Source organism: Saccostrea cucullata, unplaced genomic scaffold (genome assembly GCF_032062105.1).
Source record: "Saccostrea cucullata isolate Sc308-1 unplaced genomic scaffold, CSIRO_AGI_Scuc_v1 ctg4733, whole genome shotgun sequence".
Lineage (NCBI taxonomy): Eukaryota > Metazoa > Mollusca > Bivalvia > Ostreida > Ostreidae > Saccostrea > Saccostrea cuccullata.
This window is the reverse complement of record NW_026933722.1, coordinates 33,304-58,084: the sequence shown is the minus strand read 5'-3', so window position 1 is coordinate 58,084 and position 24,781 is coordinate 33,304. Positions and strand designations below refer to the sequence as shown.

At 33.3% G+C, this 24,781-nt stretch overlaps 2 protein-coding genes and 1 long non-coding RNA gene across 3 annotated transcripts; 2 read left to right on the top strand and 1 right to left on the bottom strand.

Moving 5' to 3' along the window:
- The first annotated feature begins 1,940 nt into the window (after nt 1–1,940).
- On the top strand, nt 1,941–2,478 carry LOC134239110 (uncharacterized). Its single transcript, XR_009986145.1, has 2 exons — nt 1,941–2,120; nt 2,236–2,478. It is a non-coding gene; the product is annotated as an uncharacterized LOC134239110 (long non-coding RNA).
- A 5,028-nt stretch (nt 2,479–7,506) lies between these two features.
- On the top strand, nt 7,507–8,892 carry LOC134239108 (nucleoside diphosphate kinase 6-like). Its single transcript, XM_062721265.1, has 2 exons — nt 7,507–7,556; nt 8,215–8,892. The coding sequence occupies exon 2, from the start codon at nt 8,249–8,251 to the stop codon at nt 8,888–8,890; it is 642 nt and encodes a 213-aa protein (XP_062577249.1). The 5' UTR covers nt 7,507–7,556; nt 8,215–8,248; the 3' UTR covers nt 8,891–8,892.
- Nucleotides 8,893–10,864: 1,972 nt separating this feature from the next.
- Nucleotides 10,865–15,404, bottom strand: LOC134239106 (uncharacterized). Its single transcript, XM_062721263.1, has 2 exons — nt 15,186–15,404; nt 10,865–12,335 (listed from the first exon to the last, which is right to left on the bottom strand). Exons 1-2 carry the CDS (start codon nt 15,280–15,282, stop codon nt 11,410–11,412), a joined length of 1,023 nt encoding a protein of 340 aa, XP_062577247.1. The 5' UTR covers nt 15,283–15,404; the 3' UTR covers nt 10,865–11,409.
- Nucleotides 15,405–24,781: the final 9,377 nt, after the last annotated feature.

Genomic DNA, 24,781 nt, shown 5'->3' with positions numbered 1-24,781 from the left:
AGTTGCTGCCAGAGAAAACATTACGTCTAGACAGGAAATATGTTTATAAAAGTTCTTTATCACAATATTTATGTTTTTCACTCGTTGTTTTAACTTGAATATAAAAAGTTTAGAAACATAAAATGTTTCATTAATCATTTAATAATTAAAAATTAAGATTATTGAGATGTAGTGTAAGGACAATTGGCAGATAATGAACAGATAAAATATAAAAGAATGGAACAGAAGTTGTGAATAAATCTTCTTAATTACAATTAAAAACTATTGAATTTACCCCCATCATGAGTAGATCTATGTAGGTATAAGACTCCTGGTCGTTGTTGTCCTTGTTTGCCAATTTTTGCTTCAGCTCTCTCCATTGTTCTGGGTTGTTGTCGAACTTCTTCAGCAGCAGCAACTCAAAGCCATGAAAAATTTCGGCCATTCCTCGGAGGTGGATATGTTAAATTACTCCATTATCATTTTTCTCCGTCTGAAATAACCCGAGACGAGGAATACGGAGATAACATGTTTTTTACTTCATCAAAATTGTACTTTCACTTCAGCAACTCCATCAAGTTATACAAATAAAAGTCGTTAACTTCATCTTATCTTTATTTCATCAGATCAAAGGTCAAACATGTTCTATATTTGTCACCTTCAATTTTTCTTTTCAATACATTAATTAAAAATATAATTGGTTGGTTGGATAATTTTTATTTTAATTAATTTTTTTTCGAATGATATTTGCAACGAGTTATTTAGACTCCAACACCCCCTTTTGGAGAAAGGTAAGGTCAAGCAGAATATTTTCACCGAAAACTGCTCATTAATTGTTTGAATGTGGTTTAGATGTATGTATTTGATGCAAATAATGTTGTTTTTAATTTATTAATAGTAGCACACTGTATTTTCAACCTGTTAGAGTAAGCCATGCCGAAAAGGGCGAATTTATTTGTTTCAGGCAGAATTTCCTCTGTCCGTCTATATTAATAAACCCGAGGCTACTTAGTTACTATCAATAATTTTATCTTTACTCATACTGTTTAAGGTTTTAGCTTAAATAAAACCAACTCTCATTTATGAACATACGTTACAGTAGCTTTTAATATTAAAGCATTTTTACTTAGTTTCAAAAGTATATAACAGGTTGGGACCAATTGCCCAAATGGGATATAATAGTCCGTTTGGGATATAACATCCCAAATGGGCTATAAATTTACAGTGAAAAAATTGAAAATTTTTATTTTGGCTATAAATATCATAAATCCGCTCAGGACACTTAAAAAGGAATAAATTTTGGTTGACAAGTTTTCATGTATGCCCATTGTTTAGGCGATTGATCCCTCAGAAGTTCCTTAACTTCATGGGGATCAATCTTACAAACTGTATGGTTGCAGAAAACTTGCTCACCAAATGTTATTCCTTTTTAAGTGTTTTGATGCGGATTTAACCCTGTCATCCATGTTATTGCCCCATATAAATTTTCTTTGGTGTCAACAACACATTTTTGCACTGTAATATTTTTGTGTGGGTAGCCCATTTGGGATATCATAAGAGAAAGTAAGTATTAATGGGAGAGAATCTGATTATATCCCATTTGGGCGATTGGTCCCAACCTGTGTAAGTAAATTTTATTTCAAGTTAGCATATACAGCATAACAATTAAAAAGGGATATTAATATTAGGTATTAAATGCATTTAAAGAGTTCTTGATTATATTAGGGTTTCAGTTTATTCAAATTTATATCAAAGTAACAGCCATGGCTAAAAAGTGTGCAGGTAGCAACTTCTTTATTATAAATAGGGGAATTCTTGATAAAATGAGAAAATCAGGCTGAAAATAAAACAGTTGTTAGAGAGAAAAAACAGAAAAATCAGATAATCAAAAGTTGGTTCATGACGCCATAGGGCAGATGAAAAAAAGAAAGTAAACATCAGAGCAAAGGATTAAATCTACACATTTCAAATATATATATGTGTGTAAATTTTTATGAGTGTATAGAAATGCACTGCTCTAAACAGTAGCAATGTACATGTAAAAAAAAAATATGCAGTGTTATTTTGAAAATGAGGTGTTTGAAACTTTTAACTTTTTTTTTTCATTTCAGAAATGAAGGTCTCTGAGTTACCTGTAAAAAGTAAGTGTTTGAAGAGAGCTCTGTTTCAATTTTATTTAACATAAAATTTCTCAACCAACCCATCAGAGAATTTAAAAATTTTGGTATATCTACAATGTAGTATATTTATTTTTAGCTGCAGAATGGCATCATCCATTAACCTGGGACATGGTCAAAGAAAAGGAAGAAGAACTTAAAAAGCTTGAGGGTGCCAGATATCGTCTATAAGCTATTTTCCTTATCTTTTTTCTAGAGGAGAGACTGTGATTAGTAATAAGAAGATTCATTATTAAAGTGACGATAGAACTCACAAATTTTTGTGCTGTCTGTTTGGTTTTTTATAGCAGCAATTTAACACAAATAAAAATAAAGAGAAAGCCGTATCTTGAATTGTTTTTGAAACCAAGCTTTAAAAAATTTCATACCTTTGTTTCCTTTATAATATGTGACTTTTTTTTTCTTTTGCTAAATACTGTATACAGGGAAATTTTTGTGTCTGTTTTATTTTGCCCCTTTTGTCCTAGACACAATTTGGTGAATCTTAGAAGGAGCGAATTTAAAAATGGTTAACTTTTTAAAACAGAACTTGACTTGGCAAATTTCAAACAGACTAGAATTGATTGCAAGTGTGAAGGGGTGAAAATAACATGGTCCAAAACCCAGAATACAGTATTTGTATTAAACTTGTGATAGTAAGGTTGTGCATTGGCATTATCTGTGTGTTTGTTTGTGTTAGAATTTTAATGTTACAGTACTGTAGAATTCACTTGAACTTTAAGAGTCAGTCATATGGCTTTATTTTATAATTCATTAAGCATTGCAAAGAGAGATACAGTATTTTTACCTTCAACTGGTGCAGAACAAAATTACTAATCTTGTCTTCCATCTTCATTGATGTGTCTTAAACTATAGTCTAACCTTGTGATCTCAGTCTGGATGATGCTGAGAAACAAAACTTGTAGATGTTTGAGATTTGAAGAAACTCAAGACAGTTGAAGAAAAAAAAGTTGGAACACATGCAAACCACTGACATATCCATGGTATTCAAGATATCAATATTGGAGATAAGGAAGCAAGCTGTACTCAAAAATAACTTGAAACTAGAGGTACTTTGAGCATTGAGCTCACTAAATGATACCCCCCTTCTTATGTGTATAGTGGCAAAGTCCATGTTTTGCTTTTGGTGACCAAAAATGAGTGTCAGATCAAAAAGTAAAACTATAGGTACTGTGAGCAATGAGCTCACTAAATGATACCCCGCCTCCCATATGAATATACATTTGTAGCAGTGTCCATGTTTTGCTATGGACATGGGCGTCGGAAGCAAATCGAAAGTGGGGAGGGGAGCTAATCGAAGGGGGGGGACTAAACCAACAAAAAAAGGTAAATCCCAATTTTCAATGCCTATATATGTCTAATTTTGCAACAAAAAAAGTGGGGGGGGGGGGGGGATAAGCCCCCCCCCACCCCAGCCCCCTGGTTCCGACGCCTATCTATGGAAAAACCAAATTAGTATTACATTTTATTCAGTGGTATAGGAGGAGTTCAGGATACGTGATACCCTTCAATTTTCTACAAAGAATGGCAGGGAAACCAAAAATATTTGATGAATCAAAAAGAGCAAAATAGGAGGCGCTCAATATTACCAGTATAAACAAATATAATTCGTTATGACATGCATCTTGCATGTCATTGAATGTTTTAGATACTGGCATTGTAGTAAATTAACCCATATTAAAATCAGATTTTGAAAAAAAGGAAATAATTAATAAGTTGCATCATATTTTATAATTTATCTTGCATTGTTGCAACCACTATTGAAATAACGACCACTATTGAAAGAATTATATCAATAGTGGTTGAGAGTGCATTTCAATAGCATTTACAGAGTTAGTAACCACTATTGAAATACGACCACTATTGAAATAATTATATCAACAGTGGTTGAGAGTGCATTTCAATAGCAAAGATAGTTAGTAACCACTATTGAAATACGACCACTATTGAAATACTTATATTATCAATAGTGGTTGAGAGTATTGTTGCAACCACTATTGAAATAACAACCACTATTGAAAAAATTATATCAATAGTGGTTGAGAGTGCATTTTAATAGCAAACATAGTTAGTAACCACTATTGAAATACGACCACTATTGAAATAATTATATCAATAGTGGTTGAGAGTGCATTTCAATAGCAAACATAGTTAGTAACCACTATTGAAATACGACCACATTTGAAATAATTATATCACTAGTCGTTAAGAGTGCATTTCAATAGCAAACATAGTATGTAACGACTATTGAAATACGACCACTATTGAAACATTTATACCAACAGTGGTTGAGAGTGTATTTGAATAACAGACATAATTTGTCACCACTATTGAAATACGACCACTATTGAAAACAGTATTTCAATAGTGGGTGAGAGTGCATTTCAATACAGACATAAATAGTAATCACTATTGAAATAATTATTTCAATAGTGGGTGAGAGTGCATTTCTATATAATAACCATAGGGTTCAACCACTATTGAAATACGAGCACTACTGATATAATTATTTAATAGTGGGTGAGAGTGCATTTCAAGATGGTAACCATAGGTTTCAACCACTATTGAAATACTGCCAGTATTCAGAGAAAAGTTTCACTGCGTCAGCAACTTTTGAAATAATTATTTAATATAAATTGGATTCATTTTTCAAAGCATCATTGAAATCAATGATTTTATCCGTATTGAAATCTATATTAAGAGCCATTCTCTGTAATGATTTGAAATTTTATATAGGAGCTGTGGCACGCATAGTCTCAGAATTTCTCCAAACTCTCTATGTCTAAAGTCATTGATACCCTTAACTAAAATCAGGCAAAAATTGGTTGCTATGTTTTATAGTTACCATGGCAACGTGTCTTAAAGTTCGAAAAATGGCATTTTTTAACATGTTTAGAGCCCCATAGTTAACATTTGCAGCAAAGCAAACAATTGGCAATGACTGTTTCCAAAAGTTGAAGGTCAGATGTCTCAAATGCATGATAAACATGTTTGGTAAATCAACTATTACATACGTTACTATGGTAACAAAGTATTCAAAAGTAAAAAAAAAAATATTCATTGAATTTTATAAAGTAATACACGTAAAAATAAAAAGCAATTATAGGATGAAATGTGACCAAATAATAGAAAAAAGAGCCTTGAAACATATACCAAGAACAAAATGTGATATTTCATTTTGGTTGGCAATGGTTGCCAAGGTTTTTATACCACAGAGAGCATTCAAAGTAACACTCTGTATGTTTAAATCTGATCCTATCTTTTTAAAAAAGCACATTTCCTCATAACTAATGATCAATTTTATAAGATGTTGGTGTGTTCCAAGTTTTCACATTTGAAAAAATTCAGATTAGATTCTTTAAATAGAGCGTTGCTATGGAAATAAGCAGCAAATATATGCTTAAAAACCTGAAAAATATTTTCTTTCCTTGGATACGTATCCTTAAATATAGATTCCCAAAACTTTTATGATTGATATTTATTAACAGCTAACTTGACTTTTAATTTTGACTATCATACAATCTCTAAGTGGATGCAAGAAGTTGGCACACAGGGTTTAATATTGATATAAAGTTCACAAAATCGAACATTTTCCCTTCTTGGTAACCATAGCAACAGTGTTGTTTTATTCATCAAATTTTATCAATATATAATATTCAACTTCAGTTCTAACAGATAAGTACTATTCAAGCTGAGTCCTTTAATTTGTTTCTTGATTAAATGGCAATTTAATTCTTAATGCAGCGAAAAATAATTCACGTTTAAGCAGTGGTACTTTGTTTCCATGGTAACACTGCAAAGTAGCTATTATACCCAATTTTCTTATGATTTTGGTGTTGCAAGGTCCTAAGGATGCACATTTGCCAGTCTTGAATTTTCATGTTTTTCCTCAAGACAGTAGCATTAACCCAATCTTAGTTACTGGTTTTGCATGGTTTCACTGTGTTACCATGGCAACCATAAAAGTTATTTATAGAATAATATTGCTTATACTTATATACTTAAGGTCAAACATTTTCATTGTTTTTCTTACGTTGATTGAGTTTGAGCATGTAACACCTACCATTAGTGAATACGGAGTGTTTTTCAGCATATTTCAGCATTTTAAATGTATTCCAAATGTACCCTTGGTTACCACTCACTTAGAGATATATTCTTAACAGTTTCTTTACAGTAAAACTGACAACAAGGTGTCATGTTTTTGTGAGAATGGTTTGTTTGCTTTTTCTAGTTTTTGTTAAGCCACAGTGAAGATTTTAAGTTGCTGAAAATCTCGATTTTTCAAACTTTTCCGGCTGTTGCCATAGCAACCGAGACACATAGCAACGAAATTTTGTTTGATATTCGTTTCTGGTGTCAAGTACTAAGCATGGGCGAAGTTTCATCAAAATCGGTGACCATGCGTGGCAACGAAGTTTAAGTGGTTACAGAGAATGGCTATTAAAAAAGTGAACATTATTTCTACAGTGGTTGCAACCTATGTTTGTTATTGAAATGAATCTCACCCACTATTGAAATAATTATTTTGATAGTGGCCGTATTTCAATAGTGGATATTACCTATGTTTTTATTAAAGTGCACTCTCAACCACTAATGAAATGATTATTTCAATATTGGTCGTATTTCAGTAGTGGTTATTACCTACGTTTGTTATTAAAATGAACTCTCAACCACTATTGATATAATTATTTCAATAGTGGTTATTACCTATGTTTGTTATTGAAATGCACTCTCAACCACTATTGATATAATTATTTCAATAGTGGTCGTATTTCAATAGTGGTTACTAACTATGTTTGGTATTGAAATTCACTTTCACCCACTATTGATATAAGTATTTCAATAGTGGTCGTATTTCAATAGTGGTTACTAACTTTGTTTGCTATTGAAATGCACCTCAAAATTGATTATATTCTTATTTCAATATGGTGTATTTCAATAGTGGTTAGTAACTATGTTTGTTATTGAAATACACTCTCAACCACTATTGATATAATTATTTCAATAGTGGTCGTTATTTCAATAGTGGTTGCAACATTGCATGTAGACATGTTCAAATACTTTTCATGATTGACCAGGGGGGGATAAGACACCAAAATATTAGATTCTTGTACAAGCTTAATGTTTGTAACTTTCAAATCAGATGATTAATTAATGTATTTTGAATTATAACATACATTTCTTGCATGTTGACATAATTTATCTTGCAGATAGGGAACAAAATATGCCACAATAACACCCCTTCCCCAATACTTGAAACGAATATTTTAATGTTCGAGTTGACCATCACCGACTGCGATATCTACTTTCGATTCGTCCGACACCTGTGTGATGATGTGTGACATTGAATGAAATGAATGATGAAAGTGTTGATATTAAGGATGATTGAAATTTTAAATGGTAAGAGTTTTAAGGTTTTATATTGATATAATGTTATAAGCATTCTAGTTCATCATGACACGCATGGGTTAGATCATTAGACCGACAGACTATATAGAAATATTTTTTTAGCAGTGTTTAGTACAGTATCGGCTGATCAACACAGCGGTTAATCTGTAAGATTATACTTTCATGTAAATTAGTTGAATCTGATTGGTCGAGAAACATTTGTTAAAAAACACTATTACCCGCTGAATAATGAAGCCACGCCCTCCAGCGTAGCAACAGTCAACATTGCTTGACGACGGGTAATATTCCAAAAAATAGCGACTACGCAGAATTTAAGCGCGCACGGTTCACTGTTATATGTATTTGTATAAAACATTCAGTATAATATAATAAATATTGCATGTAGTTGAGTGTAACATTGAAAATTTTCACCCCTCGAAAACCATTGTCAACCGAGGCGCAGCCGAGGTTGACAATGGTTTTCTTGGGTTGAAAATTTTTCAATGTTACACTGAACTACATGCAATATTTATATATTGGTACGTTGAAATATCCACTTCCTGTATGTCATATATGTTAATAAAATCAATTTGAGTATTTATTAACCAGATTTCAATTTTTCTAGTTTTGATAACACTTCTGGTTAGTGTTCTCTCTTTTTCAATTTCAGACCCATAAATTTTATATTTATAAAAAAAAAGAGGATGACAGGCGTATTTAAATATTTAGCCAAAATATTATACAGTGCTTCGAGACCCAGTGTGCTATGTGTTCAAAGATGCTATACTACAAAGCGATCTGGACAAAAACTTGAATTAACTCTAGCGATTCTCAAACCTGATGTAACCTCCCGTCCTCACATTGTTGAAGATATTCATGAAATTATCAAAGAAAATGGATTCTTCTTTGTGGCCTCTAAACATTTACATTTGACTCGTGCTGATGCTGAAGAATTCTATAGGGAACATCATGGTAAATTTTTCCATAGCCGCTTGGTGAATTTCATGTCAAGTGGGCACATATGGGCTCATATCTTGGCCCGTGAAAATGCTATTGCCCACTGGAGAAAACTTATGGGCCCCACAAAAGTGTTCAGGACTATTCATTCAGACCCACATTCAATCAGAGGATTGTTTGGACTGACAGACACAAGAAACGTGTGTCATGGCTCAGATTCACCAGACAATGCATTGCAAGAAATCAAGTTCTTTTTTCCAGAATTTGATGCCAGAAAATGGTACCAGGATGATGAACCTTTCTACTGCCATGAAAATGTAACATTTTGCAATGAATCCATGGTCCATGTTCTAAACAAGAACCAAGAAAATAAATCTGATGCATGTTAATATTATGAACGGTTTTGGCTTTTATTTATGGTACACCATTGTATTGAAATAACTGAAATGCATGTAGCTGGTCTAAAGGTTATTATTACATTTGTAAAAAAAAAAAGATTAAACAGTGTTTTGCATTAGACAAATCAATTTATTATTATATATACCATTTGTACATTTATAATACATACACATACAAGCAGCATGGCTGCCTTTCTGAAAAAATAAAATGTAGAAAATAGCCGGAGTCTGCTTCAAAACTTTTCACAAAGGGTAAATCTGATGCATGTTAATATTATGAACGATTTTGTCTTTTATTCATGGTACACCATTGTAATGAAATAACTGAAATGCATGTAGCTGGTCTAAAAGTTATTACATTTGTAAATTAAAAGTCACCAGATTATCATGAATTTCTCAACTTAATATGACTGTCTTTTTGCAATACATAACAGATGTACAGTACTGCCCACATGTAATTTTAAAGTACATATATTTTAGAAACCAAAGGTCCAAATTACTTTAAAGGTGGCAATTGAAATGCCAAATACAGATCATTGCACAATCACTGAGCTCAGTTTTAGCAGACTTATCAAAAGTGCAAATTTCAACATAGGTAATAAAAGATTACATAGTTCACTGCAACAAATGTTAGCTATAAGTAAAGCAAAGCCTCACTCCAAAGTAATGTTCTTAAATCCAGAAAATTTAAGGCAGCTCCAAAATCCAATGCAAGTCTCACACTTTCATCTTTATATAGATGCATCTTCAATCTTCCATGTATGACTTTTAAGGACTTGGGATTTAATGGACCTGTTCCAAAAACTTTGTGTTTATTCTTCTGAAAAATGTCAGTCAGATCCAGCTTCCATCATTCATCATCCAATTTTAATTACCATATGGCTTATAGTAACAATCATGAGAATCCATACTTACAGGTGTCACCCATTCAATTTTGTTCCAGGTGGGGCTTTTAGTTACTTTAGTTTATAATTATCTACTCCAAAAACTTTAATTTAGTCACTTATCTCGAAAATGTAGGTTAGATCCAGCATCTGAGGCAAATCTTGTACTGTACTTCTCAGTCAATCTCAGATACATCATTCATGCAAGTTTGCCTGAATGATAAAATGAAAAATGCTAGAAGTATGGTTCTTGCAACTTCGATCAACAGTTTGTATAGAAACCTTAAACCTAGAAAGCCGTCACCAGCCCTCCATCCTTAACTTTGTCTCGTTGAGCTAAAATCTAATAGTGGGATAAACAAATTAGAAGCTTCTTCTTCAACCAAAACTATTTTATTGCAAGTTTGGTTGAAAATGGCCATGTGACTCTTGTGAAGAAGTCGAAAATGTGAACAATTTATGACAACGACATAAACACAACGACAGACAACGGTCGGAAAAGCTCACGTGGATCAGGTAAGCTAATAAAATCATACTGTTTGGGGACTCGAGAATTACATATATCTTGAGTGGAAAATAAAATACTGATTGCCAAATTAAAAGCATATAAACATTATAAAAGTTGAGATTCTTTTGGCCTGCGAATGGAAAGTCCATAAAATAAGAATTAACAAAGTACGAACTTAATTGGGTTTATTGACACAACAGTTTTTACACCATGTAGTATTGTTTGATAATGCAAGAAATGTACAAGTATGCTTTGAATGCAAGTATTGTAATGTCTGACCCAACGGCAACTGGTTTCTTAAGTTATGAAAAGCGAGGATTTCTTTTTGTTTGGACAAAAAAGCTTCTCGGTACAGGTAAAGTATTTTTCATTCTTTATTAACATACGTGTGCATAAAATATATTTGGAGATATTAACAAACAGTATTTTAAGCTCAAAAGTCCATAAAACAATACAAAATAGGAACGGAGCAAATACGGACCTCTAAAACATCAGAGGTGGGATCAGGTGCCATAGAGGGTGTGCATCCCCTGCCGACAGGTCACATCCGTGTGCCCCTTGTCATGATCGGTAAATAAGTTCAAATGACGGAAAATTCGTCGTCAATTCAGTGTGGAAATAATGACCTAACAATTAGTATGAAAAATGTCATTAAGTTTATTATTAAGCTTTGTTGTTAGATAACTATTAACATCTTTTTTCAAGTAAATTATCCAAATATATATAAGATGTAACCATGTGGTAATAATCTCAGCTCACCGGGATATATTGTACCGACATAAGAATGGAAATGAGCATTGTTAATTGACAATACATCATCATGTACAAATTCTTTCACGAACACATGAATGTACATCAATACAGATTTCAAAATAAATATATTTTCAAAAAATAAATGCAAATGTGCATTATAAACGAAATATAAATGCATGTACTTATTTAAAAAAAAACATGAATGCATACAACATTAATATAAAGTGCAGGTGCCAAGGTTACAACTTGCATATATATACAATGTACATGAATTATTGTAGTTTAATCGTCATAATGTACATAATATCAGCTCAATTTCTAACAAAGATACATATTTATATAAAGTTGATGGGATCGATGTTCCTTCAGAATTTTTTCATCATCCGGGCTTTCGATTTTTGTACCATTCTTTTCGCTTGCGCCATAGAATGTCCACTTTCTTCACATTCGTAAACATCTTCACTTCGAGCCATTGACGGAGCATGCGCAGCCAGTTTATAGTTTTTGCGTATGTCTGCCATATTGGTGATTTCTGAGTATTTTCTAACATCTTCGCTGTCGTGTCTTAATGATGCTTTATTTTGCATTAATTTATGAGAAACAGCTCCCTTTGACGCCAGTTTTGCGTGTACCACCCGCGACATCTCTTCGTCGTTAATCTCTCTACCAGCCTCCATTTCTCTCTTCACCTCCTCATTTACTTCTTCCATCCATTTTTCGAGGGACATCTCTTCTTTCGCGCCACCAATGATAACCTGTGAAAGCATTTTGCTTCCCGCTAGAGGAACGTATTGTCCACCTGTAATGTAGACCAACGCCATGAAGAAATCTCTATATTGATTAATAGCTGGCTCACAACCCACCGAGTACAGAGTAACACCCTTTTCCGCAAGTTCCCGCACTGTAACCATAGGATCCAGCCCAGCTGGGCATCCTTCTGGAAAGTGGTCCCCACTTGGGTTCAAACCATGGGGCGGGGCATCAGATATAAGTACACATATCTTTGTGGCATTTTCCCGCCAACTGAGTTTGAGTACGTCATGCAAAGCGTCTGCCACCGCTTCCGGAGTATCGCCGCCGCCTTGGGCGCTGCAAGCGTCCAGCCATTTCTTCATTGTGGACACTGATGGGGTGAAATCATGGACTCTTGTGACGAATGTGGAATCTTGTGGAGGATGATCTCGGTATTCCACCAGGGCCAGACGAACATCGCTCTTCTCGCCTGCTACGATCTCTTCCACTATTGTCCTAATGTTGTCTCTAGCACTGTTTATGTAAGAGGACATGCTACCTGTCAGAAAATAAGCAACCAGTGAATTTTTGCCAGTAATTGTTTTAGATTATATAAATTAAATACCGGTATTGCAAGTAGTTGAGTGTAACATTGAAAATGTCCACCTTATAAGAAAATCATTGTCAACCTTGGCGCAGTCAGCCGAGGATGGCAATGGTTTTCTTGGGGTGAAATTTTTCAATGTTACACTCAACTATATGCAATATTTATTCATGATTTTAACAATTTAGAATGTACACTATCCCAGGCTACTTTCACATATCGTTCAGTTTTTCTATCCCAGTGGTTCTTGAGAGTATTTTTTTCTATATATTTCTAAGTAAAACTCGGATTCCCTATTGTGGCTCCATCCTACGCCCGGGGGTCATGATTAGAATCTATACTATCCCAGAATGCTTCCACACAAGTTTCAGCTTTTCTTACCCAGTGGTTCTGGAGAAGAATTTTATCCCAATATATTTTAATGTTAAACTTGGATTCCCTATTGTGACCCCACCCTTCCCTCGGGGGTCATGATTTGAACAATTTAGAATCTACCCTAGGATGCTTCCACATAAGTTTTAGTTTTCTGGTCCAGTGGTTCTTGAGAAGATTTTTTAAAGACCCCCCTCTATTTTTGTCATTTCTTGATCATCTCCCCCTTGTAAGGGAACTTAATTGGCCCTTCATTTAAACAATTTAAACTCCCCTCCCCCAAAGGATGCTTTTTACCAAATTTGGTTAAAACTGGCCCAGGGATTCTTGAGAAGAAGTTGAAAATGTGAAAAGTTTAGAGACAGACGGACGGACAGCGGACAATGGGTGACCAGAAAAGCTCACGTGAGCTTACAGCTCAGGTGATCTGAAAGAGGGTGTTGCAGTTCTTTTGTTATTTTCCCTAAATCTGTGGCAGATTAAAAGAAGAATTTTTATGCTGCAGAAATATTAATTTTTTTCAAATGCAACAACATATAAAGCACAACGAGAAACAATATTTGGAAGGTGTGTATTGACTTCCAATTTGCCATTTAATGAAGTGAAAATTAGTCTTACGGCAAAATATATAAGATTTTCCGTTTTTTAAAATAGAGATTCCCCATTGTTCTGAAAAGGTGCCTCATTGAAACAAAATAATTTTGATATATACAAAAGGAGGCAGGAATTTTCCTCAAAACTGCCATTTCCGATTTTTGTTTCAAAGAGGCACATTTTTGAAAATAAAAATTATTCTTCAAACGAAATGCAAAATGTGTACTTTAAATAACCCACCAAATCAACGTGTCCGAAATGGTCTAGTGGATATGCTGGTGGGCTTCCGACCGATACTTTTACCAGAGAATGGGTTCGAATCCTGATATGCATCATTTTTGCATATTTTTTTCCACATGTAATGGGCAATGAAATTATATATATTTTGAAAGAGAGAGAGGTGGGAGAGAGAATGTCAAGAGGTCAATTAAGTAATTGTATAACTAATTAACTATATATTAGAAATGCAGGATTAAATTGTTTTCCTTGATCAATATTCTATGACTTAAAACTAATGCTTTATTTAGTTATATCTAGGGAAATAAAGTGACTGTATTGTTTAAATAATTATTTTTTTTTTTAATACTGTAGTTATTGCAATTTTGGTCTCTTAGTAGCCAAGATTTGAATTGAAACAAATAAAATGTCTTGGATGTAGCACTAACAGTGTGATTATGGGACGCAGTTTTATTTCATGAAAAATATTTTCGCACGATATCTACAGTACTAGTATATCTTTCAAAATGCTGCTTAAGCCATTGTACTTTTTGTTGTTCCAACCTCTTTCGTGCAAAATGACGAAAGTGTTTTGCTGTATCAAGCAGGAAATACCCGCCGTAAACATAGTCCTCTACGTAGCTGTATCTATATTTAGACATAACGAGGGTATTTAAATGTCCTTCTCGATATATAGGGAATAATCGCGAGTTTCTGCAACACCCTCTTTTTAACCTTGCCCATAACTTTTGAAAGATTAGGGTTAGGGCTTTCATACTTCATAAATGTAATCCTCGTGCCAAGACCTTGACCTTGACCCTGGAGTTTGGCCTACCTTTAAGAAACTTTAAACTTGGTCATAACTTTTGAAAGTTCTGTTAAGGCTTTCATATTTTAATTATATTTCTTGAGAAAAGGCCTTAATTTGGGTACCATCAGATTTGATTTGCATCTGAGAAAATATAACCTTCGCTAAGTTGCAATAATGGGGGCATCAGTGTTCCACAAAAACATCATGTTTTTTTTATTTTTAAAAAAGAAAGGTTAGAAACGTCAGACGCCTGTGCTCAAAAGCTATGGACAAGATTAAAGTTTTTTGCGCACAAAATTATAAAGAAAACAGATAGACATACAGTTAGACAGACAAACGGACAGTGCAAAAATATATGCCCCGATTCTTTGATTATATGGGGCATATCAAATGTATGATTTTTGTATCATAGGAACGTCAAAAATGAAACTAGGCCTATGCTTTACTAGCAATATGATAAAACACGACATTTTCATTATGTTCATGTTCCTCTTCTATCGACCATTTCTCCTAGAATTTACACATAAAAGAAATCCATAAATTGGCCTGTTTTACAATTTGTTTAACTCTGTGTAATGTCATCGAGTCATAGAAGAGAGAAAGTCCGAGCCAATTATATTCTAATTTCTATTTTTGGACATTATAGCTTGAATCAATTCGTTGTTTCTTGGAATTCATTTTACAACAATTCTTAACAAACATCCTATTCTTGACGAACTTGTTTTCACAAAAATATTACATTAAAAAAAGATACGGACTGTGAATAACCCACTTACCAGGAAGAAAATAGAATTATTTACACAAATATTTACCTGTGCAGTCCATAGCAAACGCCAGGTCCAGGACCGAACTGTCATGTTTTGCCAGCTCCGGCCTCTCTCCTTTCTGATACTGAATACTTGAAGCCATGTTAACTGTTCCGTTCTCTGATTTAGTCTGAGTTAGAACTAAATATCTTCGTTATATTTGAAACCTCTTGTTGATTCGGGTATATTGCACCACAACAATTGTAAACACGGAAGTATGACGTATTGTGGCTATATTTAGATATGAGCATTGTTTTCAATGTCTAATTATGTTCCCCAAACGAAGTTGGGGAACATATTGTTTTTACTCTGTTTCTTATTATTATTATTATTATTATTATTATTATTTTTCTTCTTCCTGGGAAAATTTTGTCCTCGAGTGATCTTGTAAACTACACATCCGACTAAGGTAAAATGTTTTTAGGGTCAGTAGACATGTTATGTAGATTTGCCGAACGAAGGTCATTTTGCGCGCACGTGCTTGCAAGAGCGCGCACGTGCAACACGTGAAATGACCAATATAATGGATATTGCTGTAACTTTTCTTTTTTGTGATGAATTTTTTTGAAACTCATAATGTAAAGATACATTAGTAGTATAGACAAGATGGCATGGTCAAAATAGCAAGATCTCACGCGCATGCACGTGCGCTTCGTTCTGATTGGCTGAAACTAAAGTCTCAATATCTTTCTTGTTTCTTGTCATAATCTTTTGAAATTTTGAACATAGTCCTACATTATGAAGATCTACAGCATGATATATGAAAATTTTCATGAAAGCATGCGCATGCGCGCGTGCTGCAATCTGATTGGCAGAAACTTTAAATGGCTATATCTCCTTTGTTTTTTGACGAAATGCTTTGAAATTTAAAACATAGTCATGCATTAGGATAGCCTAAAATATGATATAGAAAAACATTCATGAAATCACGCGCATGCACGTGTGCTGCAATCTGATTGGCTGAAACTTTATATGGCTATATCTCCTTTGTTTTTTGACAAAATGTTTGGAATTTTAAAATATAGTCATTCACTTAGATATCCTTCAATACGATAAAGATAAAAAATTATGAAATCACGCGCATGCATGTGTGCTGTAGTCTGATTGGCTGAAACTTCAAATGGTTATAACTCCCTTGTTTTTCAACCAAACAGGATGGGATTTAGAACATAGATAAATATAAGGGACTCCTACAAGAAGATGTAGTCATTATGCACGTGCTTGCACGTGCGTGCACGTGAAATGAGTAAAATTAAAAATAGACTCGAATGAGCGTCTTTTTTAATACTTTTGGATTAAATGCTTTGATATTAAGTATATTAAAATTTTAGATGGTGTAGACAAGATAATATGGTCATTACGCACATGAACACGCGTGCAATGCCTATTTTTAAATATATTTTGTATTTTTCTGGGAAGACCTTGATTAAGTCTTAATTCAATAAAGTATTTCTTATTTAATAGAGATTACAGGGAATATGGCACCAAAAGGGAGTTGGGGAGCGTTTGGGGAACATCTGTAACGGTCCCCGTTACAATTAGCACTAGTTTTAGATGTGATTTTCCCCGATATACGTCAATAGGATGAACGTGTACAAAACGTTGTGTTGTAACTATCCAACATGAAAATTGCCAGGTTGTAATTCATTGTAAATTGTAGACTTGCGATTTATCAATCAAGGACATGAAAATGTAATATTTAAATTTTTCTTCAATAAAAATACTACTATAAAAGTCGTATATGGCGTATTTTTCATAAGTTCGGATAACAAAAATTAAAAGATCTTTCTATTGTTTTATTACTTCTATATATACAGATCAATCGTAGATATCAAAGATATAAAATATTTAAAACAATAACCAATTTATACCGACTTCACATGGAAATAAAAGACATGGTTTGACAGTTAAAAACTATAGTTCTAAACGCTCTAGATTTTAAATTCAAGTTCAGAATCGGCGAAAATTTGATTTCAACGTAAATGTATCATACACTCAATTTTGTATTTTTAATACGTCATAAAAATCTTTTTAAAATGTCAGTTGTTTTAAATTAATCCCATGTACGAATGCATGGCCATGACTATGACGGATTCATCAGCTTAAGAAAAGAAATTTCCATCGTTATATTTTTATTCCCTGTACATTGAAGATTCGAGGGTATATAGTTTTTGCCCTGTCCGTTCGTCTATTTGTCTGTTTGTCCGCAAAAAACTTTAACCTTTCCAATAACTTTTGAATGGATGGGGTTATGACTTTCATATTTCACAGGTATATTCCTTGTGACAAGACCTTTCTCTGGGTACCATCAAATCTGACCTTTTGACCTCGACCTTGGAGTTTGACTCACTTTTACAAAAAGGAATTGTGATCTTCCGCTTTCGGTGTCTTTGTGGGTGAAATGTCATTATTTATAATATATTGGGTCAAATATGAACGCCCTATCATATGTCATTCAGAAATTATCACCAATCATGAAGATCAAGGTCAAGTGGTCAGAAATCATAATCTGCTCGGAATCTTGCCACAGGTAATGCACATGTCAAATATAAATGCCAGACTATCTCTTCTCAATCAGAAGCTATAAGGAAAAAATAACATATTTGAAAGGCAGGTCAAACTTCAAGTTCAAGGTCACGAGACCAAAAATCTTAGTTATTTAGACGACACACAGTCTGGTCTCGAGGTAAAAAAAAATCATAGTGTTTGTAGAAAGGCCTTCAAAATGTATAGCTAATTCAAAGTAATGTTTAGTTTTTTAAAAGTAGGTCAAACGTCAAGGTCACGGGTCAAAATCATAGTGCTTTATTTGTCCGAATTTTCTCAAGCAGAGACTGAGAGAGATGCAATTCTCAGTGCAGCTAGGAGTTTTGCCTACTGTCATGTTGTAAATTTTGAATTTACTGCCATCCGGTAAATTCAAAATTTACATGACACTACTTTTTAAGAACTTTAACACCGGGCATAATTTTTGAAAGGTAAGGGCTAAGGTTTTCATACTTCACGTATGTTATCCTTGTGACAAGACCTTTCTTTAGAAACCAACAACTTTGACCTTGACCCTGGAGTTTGACCTGCCTTTCAAAAACTTATCCTTAGCCATATCCTTTGAACAGGTGGTGCAAGGGCATTCAACTGTATTTCTTGTGAGAAAAGCTTACCATGGGTACCGACATATTTAATTTGCATTTAAGAAAAGTTTAATCTTCGCTATGTAGCCATACGGGGGCATCAATGATTCACAAACACAACTTATTTTTAATACTTATGCAGTTTGATATGTCACGCCAATAGGGATGGGTATCGCCAAACATTTCGTATCGCGATATATCACGATTTTTTCCCACAATATCACGATAATATCATGATATTTTTAAAAGAAGTTTTTACAATGATTTTATAGGAAAAGTCATTATTTTTCTAAAAAATATGCTTGAAAAACAAAATTTTACTTTCTTGAATTTATAAAATCAATTATGTTTGGACGGTAAGACGCCATTCTTTTCACTTTTTACAACATTTTTTACACTTTCTGTAATTGTAATTTGAAAGATTGAACAATTAAATGAATAATTTCTGGACTTTATAATATGTACCTAAAGACCGGTATTTAGGTCTCCGTATCACGATACGTATCACGCAACAAAAAATCGCGATATACCGGTATACCGATAAAATCGCACATCCCTACACGCCAATCTAACTAGCTTTATCAACCGTAAACTATTGGTGACGATTCTAAAATTATATCTAACACTAAAACAACAATCATTTGCAATTGAAAATCATGTGCAACTCTATGGAACGCCAACACTGCCTTATAGCATACAACTATGCATTTATTATGTCAATTTATCATTACGTGATGTGAACATATCTTTACGTTATGTCAATTCTTTATGATATTATGTAAAAATATCTTTACATCATGTCAATGCTGCATTACATGAAGTAAATACATCCTTTCTTATGTCAGCACTTCATAACTTGAAGTCGAAAATTCATTATGTGAAGCGATAATGTGTTTACATTGTGTTAAAACTTTATTACGTGAAATGAATGTTTTTTTACATCATTTCATTTCCTTAATATGAGAGGTCAAAATTGCATTACGTCAAGTGAATTGTGTTTTATAATTAAACTTATCATTACATGAAGTCAAAAATCCATTCCTTTTCGAGAGTGTATATTTTTATTATATCAAAGCATTATTACATGATATGGGTTTATCTTTATTTTACGGCGAGAGCATCATGATGTGAGGTGAACACATCTTACCTTTATGTCAGTGCTTTATTACGTGGTGTAAAAAGTGTATGACATTATGTGAACATATCTTTATATTATATCAACACTTTATCACATTATGTCAAAACTCAATTCCGTGATGTGGATATATACGAGGGTCATTCAAAAAGTTCGTAGACTTTTGTCCTAACTTTTTTATTTAACGTCATATTATAATCAAAGTTAGTACACATATTTTAAAAACAAATTCAAATAATTTGAGCAAAAAAATTGGAATGTATCCTCATATTTATTAAAATTACCAAGGATTTAGAACAGCAAAAATGGGGTCACGGAGCACCGTCAAAATTGAGTAATTTTCTAATTTTCACTTTATAGTATTTACAGCTATACCTCTAATAAATGGAGCTGAAACGAAATAAAATTTACATGTTTAAATAAAGTATCGCTGTATTAATTAAAATGAAATCAGGTTATGTAATATCTCGTTCCATTTAAACAGCAGCAAGTAACAGTAAATTTAACTTTTTCTACAAGCTTAAAAAATCCTTATAATTCAGGATCTGTATGAAAAAAATCTGTGTATTTGTATTAAGTTGAAAATACAATTTTTGAGTGGTAGCGAGTTTGAATCGGACGATGGATTGTCTGCAAAGAAACAGGTTAAAGTTTAAAATATTGTCAAAAGAGTTAGGAACGTCATTGAACGTGATGTGTGCTTAAATGTTGCAGAAATAATAAAGTTGCATGGTAAATCAAAGAATTTGAAAACAATAACATTCTAATTCAAGCTATATTTGTACAATTGTTAGCAAACCAGGCGTTAAGTATTGTGGATATGTGTTTTGAATGGGGAAGACGCAACAAACCGTGTTTGAAATAACAAAAATATGTATACATACTTTTGACAAACTTTCTCAGCGTTGTTTTTGACGTTACAATATTGGTTAACCGTGCTCCGTGGTAACAAAACATGTTGCTTTCAATTTTGGCTAACGTGAGTTCTGTTTAATCAAATGGAATGAAACTTCACACTTCGACAAAATAAATGTTTATGTTTACGAAAATGTGTTGATCTATAATCTTGTAATAATCATATGACGATGAGAAGCATTGTCTACGTATTTTTTGAATGACCCTCGTAATTACGTTATGTCAACTCTTTCTTATGTGATCTTAAAATATCTTTATATTGTGTTAACTCTTTATCATGTTGATTCCAAAAGTGCATTACCTGATGTAAAAATACATTTACATTATCTCAAAGCTGTATATCTGGTATAAAATGAATGTTGACGACCGTGTTTTTATGACTGGTAAGAGGGGGGGGGGGGGGTCCTGATTGATACGGAAGAATTAGAGGCACAAAATATCAACCCCCCTCTTTTCCCAAACATAACTTTACAATAGAAAATGTAATGTTCATTGAAAGTACAGCCCCCACCCCCACTTTTTGTTGAAGTATAGTCCACTGAGGGTAATGTAGTATATCTGTCATCTGACAAAAAAATTAGGACTGATCGAAGTTGGACCCCCCCCCCCCCTCCCCGAAAGAGGATTTTCGGGCTTGGAGTAGACAATTTTTTTTTTGGCTTCTAAATTTTTTTTTTCGGGCGAATATTTTTTTTCTGGCTAACCCCCCCCATTCCTTTCGAAAAAGATGATACGTCACGCACTGGAATTTTTTCAACTATTCCAGGGCCAGAATTCTATTACAAAAAATCTACCAATCCCCCATCTAAATCAATTGAATATGTCTTAGTAAGCATGCATGAACACATATCAGTAGCGGATATGAGAATCTTCAACAAAAAAAAAAAAAATTGTCCAAGCCTGAAGGGGGACGGTTTATGGTTGGAGACCAAGGGGGAAAGCAGAGAAGCTCTCAGGCTTTATAGTTTTATAAAAAAAAGTTTTCAACTTAATTCAGCTAAACTTAATGTGAAACTAATGCAATGTCCTACAAAGTAAAACCAATAAATTTATTAATTTTTTGTACATGTAGATTTTGGTCACTAAAGATGGTAGGGCGGGATTTCCCCCTCCCCCCAACCCACCAGTGCACGTGTGTTATACGATGTGTTTACACTTTTAAAAAAAAGGAAAGTTCAAGACTGATAAAAAAAAAATTATGACAATGTTCTTAGTAAGATCAGAAGTTTAAGACTTTTATCCAAAAAAAAAAACCAAATAAACAAACAACAATTCAAAATAAAAAGAAAAAAAAATTGCTGCACGACTCATAATATTTGATTTATTTAATTATCAAATTAAAGTAAACGCCATTGAATTTCGACGTGTCTTTAATTCACAGTCGCAGTGTTAAGGCTTTGCACGTTTCAAGATTGTCAATCCTTTGTCGCTTGAAATTTTTATTTAAAGATGTCATTCCCAAATCGCTGAGATTTCTTCTACGGCAATTTTCTCTCCCGCCAATTTTAGTGCTCTCGGAACGCGGAAAATACAATCAGAATTCCTCGGATGACTCGTACCTCGCACATAACGTTTGAATGGAGCGTAGCAGAGTCAGCCGAGGATTGCCGATTGCGGAAAATACGGTATGCTCATATAAAGGCCGAGGATACCCGTGTTCGCATAACGTAATAGTGAATCGACATAATGTAGTAGTGTGAGTTAATATCATAAAGAATTGACATAATGTAATGATAGGTTAACACAATGTAATTGTTGTTTAATTAAATGTCATGAACAGTAAACATAACGAAATGCAAGAATGTGTAAATGTCATAAAGTGTTGACATAATGTAAAGGAAGGTTTACACGATGTAATAGTTTTGTGGGATAATATCATAAAGAATCGACACAACATAATGGAAGGTTGACACAATGCAGTAGTAGTGTGGGTTAATGTCATAAAGAGTTGACATAATATAATGGAAGGTTGACACAACGCAATAGTAGTGTGAGTAAATGTCATAAAGAGTTGACATAATGTAATGGAAGGTTGACACAATAAAATAATAGTGGGAGTAAATGTCATAAAGAGTTGACATAATGAAACCGAAGGTTGACACAATGTAATAGTAGTGTGAGTAACTGTCATATGGAGTTGACATTATGTATAGGAAAGTTCACACAATGCAATAGTAGTGTGAGCAAATGTCATAAAGAGTTGAACATAATGTAAAGGAAAGTTCACACAATGCTATAGTAGTATGAGTTAATATCATGTAGAGTTGACATAATGTAATAGAAGGTTAACACAATGTAATAGTTGTGTGAGTAACTGTCATATGGAGTTGACATAATGTAATTGAAGGTTGACGCAGTGCAATTGTTGTGTTCTGCTATAAGGCAGTGACGGCGTTCCATACTACTCAGTGACGTAGCATCGTTTTTGTTGTTAATTCAACAATTCTAATAGGCAATATTCCTGGTCGAATAAAGGTGATATTCTCAATTGAATAAGTGAAATCTGAATAGATGATATCATTTAAGGACAGATGATACAAACAAACAAATGGATGCCTGGATTGATACGTATTTTTTTACCTAATTTCATTGTTAATGATGAAAATAATAAATTTCTAGAATATAAAGAAATTGTAAACCTTCTGTGATGTTCAAAAGTCTGCTCTTCTGAAACCATCCTTATTAATCTATACAAATATTTTTCATTTTAAATTTCATTTTTGTCCAAATCTGAGTAAAAAATTAAAAACTATGCAGTGAAAGTTATTCATTTTATTTATTTAAACACGACCCAAGTTGTTATTTTCATATTCTTTGACAAAAGTTTGTTTGTATCATCTGTCCTCAATGTAAGTAAATACCAAAATGATCACTCAAAGTTTTTATTATATACATAAACATACTCGTAGATATATTATTTTTCGTTTAATAGCAAAACATTCTCAGATTAAAAGTGGATGATATGCATTTGCAGCAGATCCAAAATGATTGCTAAAAAAAATCTGCTTCACAAAAGCCCGGTAAGTTCAATATGTTTAGCCCACTTGAACCAACGACGCAAATCTAATTAAGGTTGTGCATTGTCCCTCTGTCCATTTTTTTTTTTTAAAAAAGTCTTACTTTGTCTAGAAGCACTGGTCGAATTTTAAATTATTGTATAAATGGGTTAATTTTTTAAAAAATAAATGTCAGTTCTACCTTGAAATATCAAAGAAAAGGCAAAAATAGCCTGACTGTCTAAAATAAGTTGTCAAAACTATGAGGTCCGAAAGATGAAACTTAAAAAATGTCGAGCCAAAGTAGGAATGATAATGAATATTGTTTACCGTAAAGTGTCGTCGGTACATCTAATGTTGAATTCAAGACGTCAGTAAGATACTTTCCTTCATGTTGAGTTTTTGGAATAAATATTGCTTCATATAAATTTAAAAAAAAAACAGGTCTGTTAATAATGGTTATACCGACAGAATGTTTGAAGATCTAGTCTACAACAACCGTGCAGATACATTTGATATCGTCAGTCTGAAACTCGAGCAGTAATAAAAATGATATCCACTTCTTTTGAGAAATTAGCAGTCGTCTGTGATGTCAAAAAAGCCCAAGCTTTTCAAACCAGTCGTGGGGTATGGTTGTAAAAAGTATTGAAAAGTTGTTCGTTAAAATATGTTATTTTGGTAAAATTTTGTGACATAATTTTTTAAAAAAAGTACTGTATCTTGAAGTTTTTATTGGAAAATACTAAGTATCTTTGTATGGTATTTGTATGTACCTTTGGTATACATATGGTAACATTCGGCAAACCTCGGCCGATTACTGCAAATTTGATGTAGGGTACCATAGTCAGCCGAATGCTCATGATAATTCAAAATCAATTGTTGGGAATATAAAAAAATATATAAAACTGACAAATGATTTGTAAGAATTTAATCCTTCGAAAGAAAATTATGGATATAAGTTGAATTATCACATTCAGATCATGGCTAGCATCATAAGAAGGGGTCACGATAGGACATCAATGATGTACGGTTGAAATTGCAGACCCACATTCCTATAATTTATGCTAAAATTGCTCTATTTTACCTCCCTTCCCCATCAAAATTAGCCTTTTCATCCAAAAAAAAAATGTCAGTGTTTATAAACACATACTTATGCTGAAATAAGGTCTATATATTTCTGACGCACTTAATTTCTGAGTGGTAATTTCTCGTGCCAGAACTCTTTTGTTTTGATACTACCTCAATTAACTCTTGCTGCTCTGTACATAAAAGGGGTCAGTCGCATTTACATTTTTATCACATATGCGAAATGTAACCGACGCTGGTTATATTAAAAATTTGTTCTATTCAAATAAGCGCTGTGATTAAAATTAAACAGTGTCACGTTTTAAATTGGTTTTCACTCTACCAAACACCCTCACATAA